The sequence below is a fragment of the Bipolaris maydis genome (assembly GCF_028858645.1).
Source record: "Bipolaris maydis strain C4 unplaced genomic scaffold PSV08scaffold_2, whole genome shotgun sequence".
NCBI lineage: Eukaryota > Fungi > Ascomycota > Dothideomycetes > Pleosporales > Pleosporaceae > Bipolaris > Bipolaris maydis.
The window spans coordinates 3,194,940-3,208,350 of NW_027093858.1; the positions used below are offsets into that span (position 1 = coordinate 3,194,940).

General features: G+C 53.1%; 4 protein-coding genes across 4 annotated transcripts; 2 read left to right on the top strand and 2 right to left on the bottom strand.

Annotated features, from left to right (window-relative positions):
* Positions 1 to 415: 415 nt before the first annotated feature.
* PSV08DRAFT_270643 (uncharacterized protein) lies at positions 416 to 1,914 on the top strand. The gene has a single exon (XM_014224767.1). It carries the CDS (start codon positions 683 to 685, stop codon positions 1,610 to 1,612), a length of 930 nt encoding a protein of 309 aa, XP_014080242.1. The 5' UTR covers positions 416 to 682; the 3' UTR covers positions 1,613 to 1,914.
* A 2,190-nt stretch (positions 1,915 to 4,104) lies between these two features.
* Positions 4,105 to 9,795, bottom strand: PSV08DRAFT_384989 (uncharacterized protein; the record flags this gene model as incomplete). Its single annotated transcript, XM_066093440.1, has 6 exons — positions 4,105 to 7,461; positions 7,501 to 7,518; positions 7,558 to 7,656; positions 7,693 to 7,812; positions 7,849 to 9,667; positions 9,746 to 9,795. The coding sequence occupies 6 exons, from the start codon at positions 9,793 to 9,795 to the stop codon at positions 4,105 to 4,107; spliced, it is 5,463 nt and encodes a 1,820-aa protein (XP_065949861.1).
* Positions 9,796 to 10,450: 655 nt separating this feature from the next.
* On the top strand, positions 10,451 to 11,646 carry PSV08DRAFT_270674 (uncharacterized protein). Its single transcript, XM_014224769.2, has one exon. The coding sequence runs from the start codon at positions 10,549 to 10,551 to the stop codon at positions 11,605 to 11,607; it is 1,059 nt and encodes a 352-aa protein (XP_014080244.1). The 5' UTR covers positions 10,451 to 10,548; the 3' UTR covers positions 11,608 to 11,646.
* Positions 11,647 to 11,963: 317 nt separating this feature from the next.
* On the bottom strand, positions 11,964 to 13,116 carry PSV08DRAFT_384990 (uncharacterized protein; the record flags this gene model as incomplete). Its single annotated transcript, XM_014224770.2, has 1 exon — positions 11,964 to 13,116. The coding sequence occupies one exon, from the start codon at positions 13,114 to 13,116 to the stop codon at positions 11,971 to 11,973; it is 1,146 nt and encodes a 381-aa protein (XP_014080245.1). The 3' UTR covers positions 11,964 to 11,970.
* Between the last annotated feature and the right edge of the window lie 295 nt (positions 13,117 to 13,411).

A 13,411-nucleotide genomic window follows, 5' to 3' on the forward strand; every position in this document is an offset into this window, starting at 1 on the left:
CCTCCGCTAACTTTTGCTACCAAAAACCGCGTCGCAACCGCCACTATGCCGGCGCGGATTATCTGGGGCCGACGTCCAGCCACAGGGCAGGGGCGCCACAGATGGCTGACTCAGCGAGGCCAACTTCAGCTGAGCGCTGAGCCAGGAAGACCCGGCAAGTTCCACCGGCAGCGAGTCGGGCCGGCCTTACACACAGCTCTTGGCGCCTGTCGGGGTCGCCAAACCTCGTCAGCCGGCCAATGCACGCCTGACCTGCCCTGGACGCTGCTAGCCGGACCACTTTACGCTACATTCTGCCGCTCCTCACCGCATCGCCGCCAGCCTCTCACGGGACTTGCGCGCAGCTTACAAGACCGCTCTGGCGCCCTCCAGACCGTCCCTCCTCCATCTCACTTTCTCGCGCCAGCCCTCCCAACGCACCCTCACACTGCTCCCTTGCCTCGACTCCTTCATACTTGAACCCCTTCCGCCCTCCTCTTTTCTTCTTACCATCCATACCCACCCTTCATCCTTCATCTCCATTGCGCCTCTCACTCTACCTCTCATCATCTACTCCATCATCGCCGTCGCTTCCAGTGACACCAAGGAACCTCTTGTCGCGTGCTTATTTCCTGTCTAGTAGTTGCTTTGCACATCTTTGTATCCTTACATCTCTGTCGTTCTAATCTACTAAACATACAGCATGGGTCTCAACTATTACGCCTCGTCGCCAACCGTGGTCCTGCCGCCCCAGCAACCCCAGGGCTACTTCTCCCACCACCAGAACACCGCCGCATCACCAATGGGTAATTTCCGCCCCAAATACCCTACTCCACCCTCGCTCAACTATCTAGCCGCCGTCTCCAATGCCACCGCTGGGCGCAAACGATCCATCGCCGACGTTGACGAGCCTGAGGAGAACCTACCCGTCGGATCCATCGTCACTCAAGCACCTGCGAAACCGAAGCCCGAGCCTGTGTATGGACCAGGTATGACGCTCATCTACCCTGGCGAGCCTGGCTATGCATTGGCTGCCGAGTCGCAATCGGGCACTTGGTACGAAGAGAAGATCGAAAAGGAAGAGAAGGCTGAAGCTGCTGCTCGCCCCATTGCTATATCGCGCAAGTCGGTACGGATGAGCCCGTCTGTCAATGTTGAAGTCCCATCCCTCAACGACATGGATGCTCAGAAGACCGAGGAGCTCATTGACGACAATGGCACCACCATCAACAAGCTCATCTCGTCGCTCGGAGTGGGCTGGAAGAACGTCATGTCCAACCCAAACCTCCGCGACGCTGCGCGCGCATACTCGCGTGTCATTGAACGCCATTTCGACTTTACTGATGTCCTCGTCATGCTCGAGAAGGAATCACTCAACGCATACCTTGTTCGCGCGAAGCAACACGGCGTCCAAGGTTACTGGCTGTTCTCGGACAGCCTGCAATGGTGCCAGCTTGTTGGCTGGTCACTAGAGCGCACTGTCAGCAACCTCATGTTCGGTGCCACCCCTCGCGTTGAGGGCGAACGCATCAACGCTCGTCAGCTCACTCCTTCACCCACATCAACACCTGCCGCACAGCCTGCTGTCCAGATTCCCTCGACTAACGCAGACGTCGATGCAATGGAGATGTAACCCACACATCTTCTCTTCCCTCTCCCTTTCCTTTCCCATTTCATACTCGGCAACAAAAAATTTCTTCGGTTTTCATCGTCGGTTGCATTGATCGACGATTGTTTCTGTATCGGGTTCTTTCTTCTACGGCAAATCGGCGTCTGGCGGTGGATACGAATGGCTCACCGGAAGTGACTCCATTTGACATGTATGATATTATTATGCTCACATACGACTGCTTGATCGAATATTGCGATCGCGTCTCTTAGCACCGTGCCACTAAACTCCTCAGGCAAAACACACCAATGAATCTATGATTGTTATTACAACTGTGTTCTTTTTTTGAGATGACTGCGCCATGACTTGTGATACAATGATGCCACCCACACTTCTCAACAAGACAACATGACTTGGGTTGAAACGGCAACACCGACCTGAAGACGGAACGGACGGACACACTTCTGCACCTCCCTGCAGGCGCACTGTAATCCCTCTCCCCAGCAACCAACCAACCAAACAATAATTCCCTCCATCACCCACGCAACCAATTCAAACAACCAGCACAGCACAGAATCCCGCCCGCCCCGTGCCCACCCTTCCTTCCTTCTTACACCGGAGCTGCCGCAAACTCCGGGTCCCGCGTCCTCCACAACGCGAACACAACACGCCTCACGGCCCTTTCCCCGTACTTACGCGCCGCGGTCTCTCTCCCTCTCTCCCTCCCTCGGAATCGCACACCCGATCCTACCACGATTAGATAATCCCCCCGCCAACTAACTAAACAACTCCAATTAACCACCCCCTCCCACATCCCCGTTCTCAGCAAAACATATTCCAATATTTGAAGCACAGACGACTTTGCGTTTCATGTGTCGTATCCCTGCCTTCCACCCCCCCTTCAAGATTCTGAGCCAAAGCGAGAAGAGTGCGCAAGGCCAAGAAGAGAGAGACAGAGCGCTTATCTGCAAGCGCAAGGGGGGCACACGCCGCTCGCTCGCTCGCTCACTCGCAACAGAATTGAGCCGGGGGGCGGAGAGGGAAAGGCCAAAGGGCTAATTTTGGGAGTTGCTTAGTGTGTTTCGTCGTTGAAGGATTTAGGTTTGTGGCATCTTCTTCTTTCTTGCACTGGACTGGGCGGGGGGGGGGGGGGAGGGATTCGGGTTGGATTGGATGTGGGAGGGAGAAAGTGGGTCCGTGATAGATTAGGAATAGTAGCGAGTTGTCGAAAAGCTAGGTCATGTGACTTTTCCGGGCTGTCGAGGGGTGAGAGTCTATTGGGGGAGGCATTGGAGACTGAGTACACTAAACTAGATTTTTATGGGCTTCGGTAGGCGAATAAGGAGGAGGGAGGAAATGGGGCGCAGATGCAGGTGAGATGCTGCTATATGCAATGCTACTGCTGCTGCTGCTTGCTCTTTGCTTGCGTAGATTTGCGGGCCTCAAACGAACGGATGGTACGCGTGGCCAATGTTTCTCGGCATCATGGTTGCGAAGGTGCAACAGGAGAAAAAAAAAGCAAGCTCTGCGATGTTTTTACGAAGAAAGTAAAGATGATCGAGCTGATCACACAAACTTCTCTCCCCCTGACCCGGATTTTCCCCCACAACAAAAGATTTGCTAACGCTTTTTTGTTTTTCCTTGCCCCGTCTGCGCGCGCGTCTTTTGATGCCACTATGTACCTGGCGATAGATAAACTTTACATATACAGGCCCTCAAACTTTCATTCCTCTTTGTTTTCCAGAACCGAAAAAATCCGTGACGGCCGGAAACGGTTGTGCGAAAGTTAAAAAGTGAGGCGGAGCAATCATAGGGAAAAAAGTGCACGTCACGTGATCATGTGTAGTTACGTCAGTACTTTATCTGACCTGCAGGGTAGGTTCACATGAAAGTACGGTGAGACCTAGTAGCTTCCTGCAGCTTCATTCGATTTTTCTCTAAAATCGCGCGCGTATTCTTGCTACATTGCGAGTTGAATGGCGTGAGTATCTCGGGGTGGCTATCTTATTATAAACCGACGAGTAGTATATACCAAAAAAAACCAGTCTGTATTCAAAAAAGGAAAATAGTTGGGCAAGTGAACGTATGCGATAAGACAGGCAGATGCAGGAACCAATTTAAAAGAAAAGCAGACGTATGCATCTAGGATTAACAAAGGAGAATTGAGAAAGTTGTTTCTTTGGTAAAAAAACAGCAAAGAATAAGGTTTAAAATTGATAAGTTATTGGGGTGAAAACTGAAAGAAAACGCCCGGGAAATGCATGTAGACAAAAATCTTGAGACCGGCTTACCACAGCCAATTGAAGCAATGCAAAAAAAAGAAAAAAATGAGACAACAAAAAGACGATTCAAGCGATAGACAATGAGTCAAACCAGGAAAAAAGAATTGTCCAATTAACCAAATCCTTTCTAGAGCCAAGTGGGCCACCGTCTTCCAGATTTTTTTGTTTTAATTACTGCAAAACATTGTTAGTTCTCCGTCTTCAAACACGAAACAAGGCAAGGAGGGAAACTTACTAAATCTCCAACGGCGCAATCTGGTCGACATTATACAGCCAACCTCCACCCTTCTCCTCGCTCTCCAACCAATCATACGGCCAGAGTACCAAATGACCCTGCACCAACTCAAGCACCCTCTTCGCGTCCTCCTTATCCAACATCATATCCGCGTCAGCAGCGTGAAACGTCTTGTTGGAGCTCCTAGTCGTAGCACGGCGGCGCGAACGCTTGGTGTTGGAGCGATTGGGAAGGTTGGAGTTTTGAGAAGGGTGAAAGGCCGGCTCGTTGATAGTGACTTGACGACCCCGCTCGCGCATCGAGTGCGATGACTGAGGTAGGTTGTGCGTGGCAAAGTCGTACGAGCTGTCAGGAATAGGTGGCGGAGCAGGGAAGGTGAATGTCTTTTCTGGCGGCGCAGGATTCATTGGAGACACAATGGCGTCGTCAGCAGGCTCTGGCGCTAGCTTCTCATTCAATGTAGATCCAGAAGCCGTGTCAATATGAATTCCGCGGTTCGTCTGGGCTGATAGGTTTTGAGCCTGCGCTCCTTTCTCATGGCCAGCAGCCCATTGCTCTACGCTGTGCTCAGTAGTCGAAGTTCCGTTATCGGTCATTTTGCCATCAGAGTTGTTGGTCATCTTCTCAGTGAGCTTCTCGCCCAGCGCTCCGACCTTGTTTCCAACCTTACTAGTAATACCCGTACCAGGCGGTCCCGTAGCAGTAGGGGCATCCTGCTGCTTATGCCCATGGCCCTTATCGCCGCCTTGCGCCTTGGCGAAGCGTTCACTGAAATTAGTATATTCCTGGTACTCTTTCCATGTCCGGACTTCGTTATCGGGCATGCAGCGGAAGACCTGGCGGAACAGCTTGGTATTGTTCTCGGCAACCTGGTGCCAGGTGTCGAGGAAGAAGGAATCGCTGATAGGGTCTCGCATACAGTCTTCAGTCACAATTGGACGTCGCATCTCGGAGAGAATTGGATTAAGAACTGAGGAGGAGCCTTGACTCCAGGTGCGTTGCAGGGCAGGTGGGCCACCAATGTCCGTATCATCCAAAATGGGCAATGCAGGCAACTGGCTAAGTTGCGTCAGACCAAGCTTCTGCGTGTCCATACGTGGGATCTTGGGAGGCGGGAGACCAGCATATCCAGTCCCTTCAGTCAATGCACTGATTGCGCTGTTCCTAGTGCCCGTGGTACCGCTACGCTTTCGGGCCCTGAAGGTGGCGCTCTTCTTTGGTGTAGCCGCCAGACCTTCTGCTGCGATGTCTGTCACAAGTTTTTCATGGCCATGCTCATCGATGTACGAATCCCGACCTTGGGCAATTGTGGGTCGTAGGTGTTCTACCTCGAGCATATGGTCAACACCCTCGCCCCGCACGTCCTTTGCGTGTGCTGTGTTGTTCTGGACACGAACATCGGTTGATGGCTTCTTAGTACTCTGCAAGTGCGGATTCTGGTCTTGCGCCCAGTCAAAGTCGTGATTGAAGCTATGTAGCTTTTCGGCCCTTTCGATGAGCTCATCTTGCATTTTGTAGTTGTTCTCCTCCAGCTTTTGCTCAGTGGTGCGCTGAGCTGTAGGTGAACCGGGCCCGGACGACTCAGTATGGAAACCGACACTATCGGCATCAGACATTTGACTGGCCAATTCTTCCTCAGAAATGCAATCCACATCGATGCCCAGATGCTCTCGCTGAAGACGCATGCGAAGTGTGTGGGGAAACTTGCCGACCTTGTATGGCTTGCCACCCATATAAGAATCCAGTACTTCAGTGTCGCGAACGATGGCTGCAATCTCGGAGTCTCGTGATCCCAACATGGACCGCTCATTGATGTTTGCAGATCCAATAATGGCTACCCGGTCATCGACGATCATAATCTTCGCGTGGATGTAGAGCTGCTCTGTAACGAGCATCTTGTTCGGGCCGATTTCACCCCACGATCGCAAGGCGTAGAACTGGATGTAGTCTTCGGGCTCAATACCCGCAGCTCTCAGGCGGCCGAAGATAGAGCCTTCGCCACGGCAGATGCTGTGATACTGGCAGGTCATAATGAGACGGACACTGCTACCTTCCTGCTCGTCAACGGTGTTTTGGTACCCAGGCATGAGGGGAAGCATGATGCATGCTCTCCAGTCCTCATCGTTTGCATGAGCGCGCTTGATACGGTCGACAATGGCATCGTTGATCTTGTTTTCAATCTTTGTGCCCAGCACCTCACTGCTACTAATGTAGAACTGATTTTCAATGTAGACAAAATGCTCCGAGGTGGAAATCATCTGCACGTATGCATTCATAATGCTGTGCTCGACCTTATTGGGCGTACCCAGTGACCAAGCACACGCAGAACGAAGGATCTGCACTTCGCACGTTCCGTCGAGTCCAAGAGCCTCAATGTCAGCTGGATTGAAGTCGGGCGGTGGCAGCAGGAAAGGCGTTGGCCTCGAGGGCTTACGTTGTCGTAGCAGATAGTTCCATCGCTGAACAAAGTGGCGGGTCAAGTCACGAGCTGGCTGACCGACAATCTGCATACCAACATCGTGCCATGGCATCCTAGGGACCTTTGAGCGATCGTACATTTCCTCATATGGTTTGTCGAGCGCGAAGAAATCCTGAACTCGAGGATTGGAATAGTCCTTGCCTGGCCATAGTTGACAGTGGTCGGCATCCTTGGGTGTGTCGTCAAGCTCAAAGCCTGTTGGCTTGTCATCTACGACAACGTGCTGGGGCGTATCCCAACGACCAAAGCACAAATCGACTCCTCCGCAAAAGGCAACTGTATGGTCAATGACGCAAATCTTTTCATGGTGGGACCAGAAAAATGTATTCTGGCGGATTTGATTTGGCGAACGCTGGACGAAGATGTTGGGATGCAGGTCGAGCAGAGAGAACTTGGAGTACTCGGAGTCGATGGGGATGGCGGCACCGATGTTGCGGTACATGATGACAAAAATCTTGACACCTTCCTGCGCTTTCCGCTGCAACAGTCTGTCGAGTCTCCACTTCTGACTGATGGCGGCTGGACGGCGTAGGTAGAGTTCAGGGCTCAGCCACCAATCGTGGATATAGATGACATCCCGGGCCATGCTTATGGCACGTGAAACATTCCACATGTAGTCACGACCGTCGACCAGCCATTGTGCGTAAATCTTCTTACGCACGGGGGCAAAGCTATCGAATCGTTGGCGTTGTGACCACACGGTATTCTGCGCCATGAAGCTGATGGACTCTTCAAACTGCTGCAGCATCCTATCGTTTCTGGCCAGGAGTTTCATCTTGCGCTCGGCATTGATAAGCTTCAATTGATGGTGGCCTGTTGCGGATGCCTTTGCTTCGCTCGCAATATCCCTGGCCTTCTTGTCTCGTATCCTACCACTCTTGGATTCCAGGTTGAAGTCTGCATCCACGAGAAATACATCATAGACATTCATCTCCTCAGGAGAGTCTACGCAGACCACGTAGCTGTGTCTCACGAGAAACCATTTTGGCCAATGGCGATTGATCATGGAGACCTTGGTCCAGCCTTTCCTATTGTCGACACCCTTTGAGGATTTAATCATTAGGAAGCCTTCCTTTCCGTGGTAGCCGCCTTCAGCAGCTAGTCGAACACCGAGAGCAGAGAGTTCGAGGAACTTGCATAGCCGATTGCTGTCAGGGCGGAAGATGAGATAGGTCATCAGTCCACGCAAGTATTGTTCGAGTTTCTTTCGTTGTCGCTCGTGGTGGTTCTGTTTCGCTTGTGCTGGTTGACCGACAGCTCCTACAAAGCTACCTTGTCGGACTACTAGTGCGCCGATGGCGCCCTGAGCTTGACTGCCGCTGACGCTGGATTGTCTACGGCCCAAGAAAGACGACTTGCCTCGCTTCTTGGAAGGTCGCTCAGTAGCGCTGGCATCACCGTCAGGCCCACTGGCGGCGCCTCCTATCGCATTATCCTCTTCTTCCTCCTCGCCTTCGTCGTCGAGAATACCGTAACCTCGGAGGCCTCGGAGATAAGGCAATACACTCCTGGGAAAACGAGGAAGTTTTGTTCTGGGATCCTCTTTCTCTTCCTCCTCGTCCTCGCCATCTTTGGTCGCCTTGTCCTTGATTTCACGAGCGCGGTTTGCGGGACGATTTCGGAAAGCGTCCTGCTTCTCCTGGACCTTGAACTTGAGATGCAAGTTGGCAAAGTCGGCGACGCTCCTGTAAACGACCCACTTCATACGGGTCAGACCACTGCCATATTCAAGCTCTATGCGCAAAGCAGTGTGGCGGTCGCCCTCCTTCTTTCCAGGGCGGTCCGTGTCGGTAATGGTGACCTTGAGTTGTTCAAGGAGCACAGGAATACGCTTGTGGCCATGCTCATCACGCTGGAACATACTGGCCAGGAAGAGGGCAGCTGGGGCACCAGCAATCAGCTCGGCCATGAGCTCGGCCGACTTTGCATGGTCAATCTGGCGCTCTACTTTTTGTCTGTTGCCCAACAGTTTCAGACTGTTCTTGATTGACTTCCATTTCTGAGCGCTCAGACTCGAGGTGCGCTCACTGCGCATCTTCCACGGCGAAGGTTGTGAGTCGCCATGAGCGCCGCGGAAGTTCGTCAGGCTTCGCAGGTGTGTCGGCCGGTGGTGACCTTCTTCCTCGTTGTTAGGATCGTGTTTCCGCAGGCCGCCGTATGAAAGCCCTCTAGCACTGTGTAGACCGCGTGACCAAGCGCTCTCCTTTGCTATGCGTGATCTGCCTTCATCCTCGGAATAGCCCTGACGCTCATTCTCGGGTATGTCATCCATTGTAGATCGGCGCAGAAATCCCGGGCGGGTAGAGGTAGGCGTCATCGTGGGCGAGTCTCGAGAGAAAAAGAAGCCACCACCACTCATCTGCTTTGGTGTTGTAGGAGCGGTTTGTGCGCCTTCAGCTTCGCCATCAAACCAACGTCTGCTGCTCTTTCTGCGCTTCTGTCTCGGTCTTCTCGAGGCACCCTCGCCGGCACTGGATTCGCCATCGGCATCAGCTTCACTGTCGTGTCCCTCGAACCGCGGCTCATCAAGCTCGGATGTGGGTGACAACGGGCCATGGGGTGAGCCGTCATGACCGCCAGACGAGCCAGCTCCCAAACCACTCGAGCTTCGGCCATGTCCCTGAATTGGCGATGCCAGTGCCCTCAGCTTGCCCATCAACGAAGAGGTCTGTGTACTCCGCTCCCTGGCCCTGACATCACCGTCGTCAACCTCCCATGACTGTTGGCGTGAATTGGCTTGTGATGGGTCGGGCCCAAGTTGTGCGGAGCGTGCGAATTGGACGCTCTTTCGTTCTCGGGGTGCGTCGGAGAGCTCGCCCTCGGTAGGGTGTCGTGACATGGGCGCAAAGGGCGGATAGTACGAGCTGTTGGAAGCATTCGACATGTGGGACGAGGGCTTGGGGGCTCGAAAGGGAGGTTCAGGGTGTTCGGGGGCAACGCTGCTGCCATTTGCATTGGCTGGCGCATTGAAGGGAAATTCTGAGGGTTCTTTGGGCGATAGGGGCGAGCCGGTAGGTGCGGAGCGCATGATTCTGGGTGCAGTATCTGACGGCGAGGGATTGTGGAGGTCTTGTGTCTCGTTCCTGGGCTGCTGCATACCAGGCGGTGACAGCATTCGGCCAGGCTCCTCTGTGCTCCTTTGGCCAGACGGCGATGTCGACCGCGGGCTCCGGGCCATGGGCGAGGCGTCCGAGGCGTGTGAGCCAGGCATGGTAGTGACACGGAGAGGCAGAGGTCGCGCGAGGCGAGGGGTTTGTGGATGGCTGCTCGACGGGTAGGGTGTTAAACATGCATTTTAGATCGAAACGTGTTGGCTTTCACTTGATGACGCTGGCGTGGTGACGATGCTCTGCTACCACGGAAACAAGGCAAGCCGCTCTCTGATCAACGACCGTGTAATGTATGGATTGGTGATCAGGTGCGGCCGAGAGAAGCGTACACGCGGCGCAGAGGAGATCAGTATCAGTTCACAGGGTCCTTGCACAGTGGAGTGCTCAGAATTAATCTCCCTGCTGCTTTCCGGGTGAACGGTCGCGCTAGTGCCAGCGACCCGTGGTGTCAGGGGAGAGGACCGCGCCGCCTTCCTGACCGCCCGCATCACGTGACTTGTGCTCACCCTCAGCCCCCGCCTGTGAAAGTACTGTATGCATGTGCCGTACGCATTGGCACGCAAAGGCCTTGGAACAGTCTCACTCGACACCGGACTCACAATTAATGCACTTGTATCACGGGACTATCGTGGGGCGCAGTCAGTCTGCCAATAGCCGGGCAGGCATGTTGTCTTGTCTTATTTGGTGATGCCTCGGCCTTGGAAGGATCGTTCTTCCGTATTACCCATCCGTACCTGCATCATGTCCAAACATGGCCTTCCTATTGCTTCACCTACATCTTTTATCCAGATAGCTATCCCATCCCGTATTCTTATCCCTGTCATTCTTAACCCCTCATAAATCCCGTAAATCACATGGCCGCAACTACAAACCCCCTCCATGGGACCCCGCGCTCTACCCAGCGCCCCGTTTCCTCCCATACTTTTACCATCGCGGGCATCCTCGTCGACGTCCATGGTCTCGATGAAATATCTGCCTCTGCCTCTTCGGCCGCCTGCCTATGGCTCCTGAACCCGCGCTTGCAGACGAAAGAAACCATGGAGCCAATTGCCAACCGCGTCATCACAGAATGGAACAAGCGCATACAAGAGGGCCGCGCCGGCAAGAACCCCAAAGGCCTCATAGCCGCTGCATTCGACCAGCGCAACCATGGCTCCCGCAAAGTTGACGAGCTGCACAACCAAGCTTGGAGAGATGGAAACGAGCGACATGCCCAAGACATGTTTGGCTGCTACCACGGCACCGCCACCGACACCTCGCAGCTCATCAACCACCTTGAGTCCTACATATTCACAGCCCCAGAAGCCCCCAAGATCACACATCACTTTGCCCTTGGCATCTCGCTTGGTGGCCACGCAACCTGGCACTGTCTACTAGGCGACCCACGTATCACTGCCGGCGTTGTAGGCATAGGCTGTCCAGACTACACCCGCCTCATGACTGACCGCGCACGTCTATCCAAGCGAGAGTCATACACAAGAACCACACCGCCTGGCGCTGCCTTTTTCGGATCCTCGGATTTCCCACAGGCCCTGCAGGACGCCATTGCCCAGTACGATCCAGCGGGCCTAATGCTCCCGGGCATGTTCAACCCCACAGGCGATGACAAGCAACCAGACCAGGCACAGTTGGATCGCATGAAGACTATTATGAGAGAGCGACTACAGGGAAAGCGCATACTGAACCTCAGTGGCAAGATCGACAAGCTCGTCCCGTATGCAGCGGGTGAACCATTTCTCAACTACTTCAAGCGCATCATTGCAGAGGATTCCAGCCTCGATATCTCATTTGAAGATGTCCTATTTGATGGCGTCGGCCATGCGTTTCCACAAGCCATGGCCGATAAGGCTGCAGACTGGCTTTGCGATACCCTAGCAAAAGACGATGCTGGGCCTGTGTCGAGTAAGATATAGATCTTGAGTCCAATAAAATAAATGATCAATCACGTTTGTATCACTTACATCTGCCAATGTCACAATAATACTGCAAATTCCACATAGTGAATGCACTAGACGTTGAATTCCTTTTTTTCCCTTTCCTGACATCATACCGCACCCCCCACCATCACGAGCCAATCCAGTTGGATCTCATCTTCCCTATGATCAAAGTTCACACTACCCATCATCCATATCAAAATCATCTCAATATCCATAAACGCCAATTCCCATGTTACCCTTTTTGCCCCTCAAACTGACCCATTAGGTAACCTCACGAAAACCCAGAATCCAGAATCCCCCCTCCCTTTGCCATCCATGTACTGATGTATTTCCTTCCCTTCAACCTCTCATCTCAACCACGTACTCTCGGCTTAACACTCTCCATCCGCATCCTCGATCAGGCTCCTTGGCAGCAGAAGCGGAAGCAGAAGCGTATGCAGTGCGGATTGGTGCTTTATGACGATTGTCGGATTTGGCTTTGGCGCGCTTGTTGCGATGCTCGAGGCCGGCGAGGTAAGCTTTTGACCTGACATTAACATTCTTGTACATTGGGATCCTTTTGAGGGCGGGAGTCGGCGAGGCAAGAGGGGCAGTGTGGATGACTCTGTACTGTCGGTTCTTTTGGGGGGCGGGGGTTGGCCAGACAAGAGGGACAGTGTGAATGACTTTGTACTTTCGTTTCTTGTTAGGGGCGGTGGGGGACAAGGGGGCAATGGGACGAGGAGGGGTAGCGGGGGGAGTGTTACCTTGTTCATGGATCCTCATGTTGTTGAAGTATTCCTGGGACGTGTTAGAGTCGTTTTGGGTGGGATCGGAAGCGAATCGCGGGGGGTCAAATACCACTGTGTTGTACAGCATCTCGACCAAGACTTCGTCGCCTGCGACCTTCTTCTCGCGAATGTAATCAAGGGGCGGGGAATACCGAATGCTTTGAAGATACTCGAGGGTTCGAGGGGGATGGACGCTTTGAGGGGTCTGGACGACTGGATCGACGAGGGGATCCTGGCAGGGTGGAGTACTCGGACGGACTGGAGTGCTCGAGTACGACTGGACAGGGTTGGTTGGCTCGTAGATTGGTGTAGGCTCGAGGATCCCTGGAGGTGAGGTACGTGAAGGAACTGGTTTGTACAGTTTAAACGCCTCAGATACTGGTGTCGTTGCAGTCTCAGCTGAGATGTGATCCAGCTCGAGCATTGGGTCACTGCGAGTGTCTTCTACAGTAGTACCGGGGTTGGGAGTGAGGTCAGTCTCGGGGGGTGACGCCTTACCTTCTTTGTACACCTCTTCGTTGTCGATCCTCAACCAATCGAACGCTTCGATCTCCCTCAATCCATCTTCCCAGATGGCTGTATCGGAAACGTTGGTGGGATAGCGAGGCGGGAACAGTGCGTTTGCGATACGGCTATCGTAGTAGATGCTTCGAGTAGATGGAACATACTTCTGATTCTGCTCGTCAGACTGTTGGCGTTGGTTGTGTTTAGACATGGTGTCGATGTAGAACACAAACTGCTGATTAGAAAGTGAGTGATTTGCTTCGAAAGCCCATTCACAGTTCGTATTTATGTGCTGTAGGGGAACAAAATGAGTATGATGAGTGAAGGGCTGACTTTCAAAACAATGCCCAAAGACATTGTTTGCAAACGGTCTCCTGGTGAGTGATGGCGATTGTGAGGTCACTGTGCGGGTGTCAATAGAGTTAGTTTCAGATACACACGGTGACTGCAATATTTTTCTCATTCCACCAGTCACTGTGTGTTCACTTTGTCAGTCTGCATTGATA

Coding starts and splice junctions, on each gene's coding strand:
- PSV08DRAFT_270643 (XM_014224767.1), top strand. CDS start 683: ATGGGTCTCAACTATTACGCCTCGTCGCCAACCGTGGTCCTGCCGCCC.
- PSV08DRAFT_270674 (XM_014224769.2), top strand. CDS start 10,549: ATGGCCGCAACTACAAACCCCCTCCATGGGACCCCGCGCTCTACCCAG.